The sequence below is a fragment of the Acanthisitta chloris genome, unplaced genomic scaffold, assembly GCF_000695815.1.
Source record: "Acanthisitta chloris isolate BGI_N310 unplaced genomic scaffold, ASM69581v1 scaffold487, whole genome shotgun sequence".
NCBI lineage: Eukaryota > Metazoa > Chordata > Aves > Passeriformes > Acanthisittidae > Acanthisitta > Acanthisitta chloris.
Window position 1 is genome coordinate 9,779 of NW_008680693.1, and position 7,026 is coordinate 16,804.

At 35.4% G+C, this 7,026-nt stretch overlaps 1 protein-coding gene across 1 annotated transcript in view; it reads left to right on the forward strand.

The window, feature by feature from the left end:
• The first annotated feature begins 330 nt into the window (after window positions 1-330).
• The window catches only part of SLC6A15 (solute carrier family 6 (neutral amino acid transporter), member 15), a 25,148-nt gene continuing 18,452 nt past the window's right edge, over window positions 331-7,026 (forward strand). The window contains exon 1 of the mRNA XM_009077774.1: window positions 331-807. Coding sequence (XP_009076022.1) covers window positions 519-807 — 289 coding nt within the window. The 5' untranslated portion in view covers window positions 331-518. The remainder of the gene's footprint in view (window positions 808-7,026) is intronic.

Consider the following 7,026-nt stretch of genomic DNA (forward strand, 5'->3'; position numbering starts at 1 on the left):
AAAACCAGGCTAAGTGCATACACCATTATGCCTAATAAGAATAATTTTTTTATGCTGTCAAAATACAAGCAGATAGCCTAGCAATCTTTAGGAAACTAAACCAGAACAAAACCCTGAGGAAGTGAATGAAATGCATTCTATATAAATATTTATGACCAAACACTGGACTTAATTCCTACGGTTTGGAAGAAGTTTAATATTCCTTCTCTTTTTATTCCTCATATCAAATCATTGAGGTAAGCAGAAGTGGGTAGACCAAATCATGCAATTTCAAAATTAAGTTTCTTCTACATAATAGTATAATATTCTTTTATTTTTTTATTTTTCACAGGTACATTCAGTAGGAAAAACATTCAGAAACAGAAGTCCTTACTCTTGATTCATTGGTATCAAGGACTCATCAGGCACCATCTTCAGCCTATTTCTTCAATTTTTTTGGTCAAGCAGAGGGAGAGCTTACTTAGTGCTGGTCCATCTGTCTCAGCTGAACTTGACTTCCTTGCTGTCTCATATTACAAATGCCTAAAAACAGCAAGGTAGTGAAAAGAGAACTAGATGATGAGGTCATTGAGTCAGTTAAGGACCTACTGTCTAATGAGGACTCTTCAGATGATGCCTTTAAGAAGAGTGAACTTATGGTTGATGATCAGGAAGAAAAAGATACAGATGTTGAAGAAGGCTCAGATGTAGAAGATGAAAGACCTGCTTGGAACAGCAAACTCCAGTATATTCTGGCACAAGTTGGATTTTCTGTGGGATTGGGGAATGTGTGGCGATTCCCGTATCTGTGTCAGAAAAATGGTGGAGGTAAGTTTTGTGACATAGCAAGTTGTACCTAAATGATGATGCTTACCTTTCAGATTTCAAGGTTAGCAGAGATAACCACAATAAAATCTGCTCCAACATGTCAGATTTTTTTCTAAATTTTTGCCAGAGCCTATGAGAAATATCCCATATTCTTTTTATTTAGAGAAATGCATCTGTTAAAGTTAGCAGCAGATTCTTCTAAGATACCATTTCCTCATTTTAGGGGGGAAAGTTCTTGATAGAACTTTAACTAATGGTCAGACTAGCAGCTAAGCAAAACACGTATTTATAGAGGGTTGCATTATTTAGGACCTGGTTATTGTTGTGCTCAAGTGTTCTTTATAGTACTTGGACAATAAATCAAGGCATTAAAACTGATTCCACTTTAAAGACCAAAAGAGCATTTGGTCTTTAGTATTTGGCGGTACTAAGCTTCACAGCTTTGCTTTCTAATTGCTTTTAGCTCCTGGCCATTTGATCATGATTTACTTTTGGCAAGAACAACAAAATGCTGTAGGGCTTAAAATTATTATTTTTTTTTGTTGTTACTGATAATGAATAATTTAAATCATTACATTAAGGGACTGCATCTGTTTTTGTGTTGTTAAACAGTTAACTATTTCCCTAAATAACAAGTTACCTTTCACTTAGAGCAGTAACATCAGGCTGTTGCTTGTCCATCTATGGTCTTTAATGCAGTATGAAGAATAAGGCTGGAGACTTTAGTTCCTCTATAAATACAGGATTGGTGTTTTATCCTATGCTATACTGTACCCTATTATGCTACTTTAATGCACAGCTAGTTAGGTGAGTTCAAAACAAGTCACTTTCTATTATACAAAAGGTGAATGTGTACAGAAAATAAAGAACAACATTTGTTGTATTTTAAAAACTGAATGACAAAACCGATGTACTTGGGGAATATAGAAATGAGCCTAGAATGTAATCAGAGTATAATTCTTTACTTTGAAGTCAAGTTCAGTTCAAGCAGTAAAATGAAGCTTATGCTCTTAAATATTCTGTGTCAAGGATACAGTCTAAATTCTTTTGTATCTAGTCACCGTAAGATTTTTTTTTTCTGCACACTCATTTAATTTCCTTTGTTCCCTTTTATTCTGGAGAGTCACTAAATGGTTTATTTAATGGTTTGTGTGGGATCTAAAATTTTCTTCATTTATAAATGTAATATTAACTGAGAAAATATATTGAATGTAGTTTGTCAAAAACCATAGCTTTTTAGTGGATGGCAATCCTATCTAGAATGTTAGGCACAGTATAGAATTGATCACTTAACGCTATTAGTTAAAAAAAAAGTTTTTTAATATTTTTTAAAACAAGCTATTTATAATTAAAGGTGTAGCTATGAAAGTCTTTGTATTCTCTATAATTTCATCCTAAGTGTGGTGTCAAGATGTAGTCTCAAGGATAATGCATTACAGCAGTTTGTTTTGTGTTATGTCCCTTTGAAAGTCTGTGTTTAATGTAGTTAATTACTAATTTTGCAAGCCAGTTGGATTCTTCTTTGAACCAACAGAAAGGATCCAGTGGTATGCTCCTTAGGCTGTTGGTTTCTTGCTGTCAGGCGCTTTTTAAAGTTACTCTGCCAGTGAGGGCAAATTTAATTCAGATCAAATATAAATGTATTAATTAATAATCTCACATTTTAGAAAAAAACCCAAACCAAAACAAGAAAGCAACCAACCTTCAGGAATTAGAGCACTTCATTAGTCAAAACTGAAAAAATAACTGGGGTGTCACTTCAGGATGAAGTTAAATGTTTTCTTCTGTGCTGCAGTTGTAGGAACTTGGATGTATCATGTAGTCTGTGGAATTATGATATTTTCTGCATATGACTGAGGCAGGGATGTTTTTGGATTTTACCAATAATTTTGCACAATTTTAGTAAATTGGAGCCTTCTTAACAGAGAAAATGAAGTGGTCATTAGAGCTGAAGCTTGCTTGGTTTTCAAGTTAACCATAATGGAAGGTAGAGAAGGTGACACAAACCTCTAAAAAGTGTAAAGTTCATTGCTGCCTGTATATGCATGTGAAGATAGACAGATAATTCTCACAAGTGCATAAAAAAAAAGAGGGAGGCAGGGTCAAGTTCAAACACATGGTAAGAAAACCTACACACATTTTATACGAGGACCTGTTTTTCTGCCACGTTTTATTTTAAATGTGTTTTATTCTAGGTAAAATTAAGAGTGATTTTATAAAAGTCTCCTAAACATCAGTGTCAGAACTGTTCTGTAGTCTTCTGCTGATAGAGCTTTACACTAAATACCTGTCTGAATGTAAGGTAAACAGCCTTTCTATGGATTTTCATTAGAATCATGTCGGTGAAGTATATGGCCAGGCTTGCACCTTCAGTTTTGTTCAAACATTTTTCATTATCTTCCCTGTGTTAAGGCACTTATATCTGACAAATACCATCAGGTGAGGGGAGTATATTAAAAAGTGGTAAAACAATGAATCCAGGTCCAGTTTAAACCAAAAAGAAGTAAAAAACATAGTTCCTCATTAGTTTCCCCTCACAGATTTCTTCTAGCATTGTGTTCCAAAGCCACCAGTAAAGAAAAGGCAAATCCTAACTGTGTAGTAATCTTCAGTTTTGTCTTTAAAAAAAAAAAAACCAAAAAACTATGACAAGAATAACAAAACCAATAAAATAAGCCCAGAAAAGATACAAACAGGTTAGCCCAAATAGATATATTATTCAAGGATTTTGTGGAGAAAGAAATTGGGTGTTTCCTGCCCAGCTTTCTAGAGAGATTTAGTTTGGTTTTGGCTGTGGCCTGTGGTATGCCAACACTCCTGATTTCAGAGCTCTATAGTGCTTCAATGAGATACCTGTGATACCATCTTTAAAAGTACTTGGATATCGCTGCACGTTAAAATAAGTGGTATTTGAGTGAGTGTTAATGAAGAAAAGTGAGGGGTCTACAGAGTACTGCATGCCCAGAGATTGTGTTGTATTTTTGTGAGCATTAACTTAATTTTCCTGATTATTTTTTTTAAGGTCAGTCTGTTTAACATCTGTGTGATGTAAAAAGTCAAAAGAACTAGTAAACAATGATAGGTAGAAGCTGTGAGCAGCATAGGGAAAATTGTAGCAGATGATATTGTCATTATGCTTTGAAAAGATTGATGTGCATAGAGCCACATCATGAGTTTTTACAGTTAAGTAGTCTAAATTTTCTACTGAAATACCAGCGGATTGAACAGTGAAATTCTGTGGTCTTATCAAACAGTACAGCAGTTGTAGTGGAGAACTGCAGAGCAAGTATTCCCTTGTATTCCAACACTGAGTACAGATTCAGTGGCTTCATTATTTAGTTATTGATCAGTAATTTATGTTCAGTGCCTTGAGTTCACTGATGACTTCAGTATTATTTTATGGGTTGTGTATTATCAGACTCAAAATTTAGTTGTACTTCAGTGTTCTGTCTTGTTTCTATTTTTCAAGTGCAATTCTTCCTTGAAGCTTATTGGCTAAGGGAATTTTCATCCTTTAAGCACAGTTTTGTATATAGGCACACCTGAACGTATTTAAACTGAAACTCTGACAGGAAAGCTATCAATAGGATAAACTACAAACCTACAGGTCAAACATAAAACCATTTATCAGGGTTTTCCTAATTTAAAAGTTTGTATTTTGTAGTGGTAATTAATTTCACTTTCGGAAGCTTAGTAGACACTTAACCTTTAGCATTTTGTTGCCCACTTGTCATGACTTTGAAAATTTTAGCATCCGACATTTAAAATAAGTTGATCTTCATCTGAATATCAGCTTCTTGCTTGTTTTCTATTAGTAAATGTCTAGTAAGCTATAAGAACTGGGCTGGCTCTTCAAGACAGTGGTAGATTCCACCTTGTTTGAATAAGAATTCAATCAGACGCTAGACACGTAATTAAACTCTAGCACAGCAGCAGCTGAAGCAAATCTTGAAAGTTAATATGTTTTTCAGGATACATCAAGAATGTAGGAGAGGAAAAGTTCCTCTGTAGTATTAAGATGGTAACGGTTATGTCACCTTGCTTTATTACTTCTGAAATTATTTTCCAACTCTTTAATCCCTATGTCACATGTAATTTTATGGTATTTTTTTATCCTGAGCATTTATAGAAACTTAAAATCAATTTTAATATTCCACTCTATCAATAATATTGTCAAATGTAGTACATATTGTAATATCAAGAGAGACAATTTACCATATTCCATTGTGGTGCTTAATTAAATTTAAAAAGTTAAGATCTCAAAGCAGTGCTATGTTAACAATCACCAGTCCATGAAATCTTGTGTCTTTGTCATTGATTCTAGAGAAGGATGGGGGATATTTTTTTCCTTACAAAGTTGAGATGATTTTTTCTAATATAAAATCCAGGCCTTAAGACAAAAATATGCAAAAAAAAAAGTGACTTCACAGTAAAATAATTTTGAAAACATAGAAAGGAGACCTGGGGATCCTGAATTGCCCAGAATTATAATATTCAGAAGGCAGCTTAGCTGGTAGATGTAGCAGACGACTAATTGTAGGATGTTGTTCAAGGTCAGCATGTATAGTTTATTATTCTAATTCATATGAAAATGGTCCTTATCCAATATTGTAACTGCCAGGACCCATGTTTTCACGCACTGACCAAAAAAGAGACATGCTGAGGTGTTTCCATAGTGATTCTGTTTTAGGATGAAGTGAAGATGTCTTCCAGTTCTTTGAAGTATGCCTAAGTTTTAAAGAAGGCTGAAGCAAAATACTTGCCTAGAGATGCTGTGGTTTCATGTTGACTATAGGGCATGGAAGCCCTTTGCAGCTGTGATGTACAGTTTTATAATCCAGCTATGTCCAGACTGTATGATACTGAAACTCACACATGTGCAATTTTTCATTAGATCCTTTTTGGGGGAGGGGAACAAGATCACAAGGGAGCTCAGCCAGTTCGAATATCAGAAGACCTGCACTTCAGGTGCTTTGCACAAGCTCGGTAGTATAGAGGGTGAACTTTGCTGTCTGGCTACCCTGAATTACAGGATTGTCATGTCTAATGTCATGTGGATTTAACACCACATTTATTTAACTCATGTAGTAGAATCTAACTGACAAATCTTGTAACTTACATTGATACTGCACCATAAAATACCCACATCAGCCCAGTCTTTAAACATGTGCTTAACTTTGCAGCCTTGTGATTAAGGTTGTGGACTGGGACACTGAAGAGCTGGGTTCAGTTCCTGCTCTAGTACAGTCATCCAGTGGGATACAGGGTAAGTCACTTAGGCCCCAATTTTTTTGAGCTGTTTAGGCTTGCCTCTGCTCAGATATGCCACACCTGTCTAATTCTGTCAAATAACACTAGCTGTGTGTTGTTGGCTTTCAATTAATTGTATGACCAAATTTTTAAAGATAGTGATGCCAAAGTTTCTCATTTGCAGTGTGAATTAATTTCTGTCTTCTTGAAATTTTGAGAGAATGTTGGTGACAAATCAAGGGTATTTCATGCATTTCTCAAACATATGCTTAAGACAGATAGTCCCCCTCATTTTAGAGTGTGGTCGTTGCTCTATTCCTCAGTTTTCCTCACATTTATTTCTTTCTGTCTCTGTTGTCTCTCTTTTCCTAGTAGAAATCAAGTCATTTGCCTTCTTTCCAGTATGTGCACATAGAAGATGAACCACAAGAGATACTAGAGTATTGAATGGGAATGTAGGTGCTACCTCTTTAGAAATAATGCTTCAGTAGACACTGTAGAGTGCTGTAATGGGTAGGTAGACCATGATGTTTGGCTCTATGAAGGTAGTATTGTAACCTCAAAATAGGTATATTTTTCAGAGCCTGACATAGATTTTGACCAAATGCTGCTCAGTCAATATCATTGCATATCATATTATAGTGTCAGGAAAACAAAACACAGGAGCTATTTCATTGCTGACATAGCTTATAGACTGTAAGGTATGTAAGATTAATATTCTTTGCCTGGTCCACCAATAGTCTTTCATAGAATGGTTTGGGTTGGAAGGGACCTTAAAGATTTTCTAGTTCCAGCCCCCCTGCTATGGGAAGGGAACCTTCCATTAGACCGTGTTAATCAGAGCCCCATCCAGCCTGGCCTTGAACATTTCAAGGGATGGGGAGTCCTTAGCCTCTCTGGGCAACCTGTTCCAGTACCTCTAACCTTATAGTAAAGAATTTCTTCCTAATATCTAATCTAAACCTACCC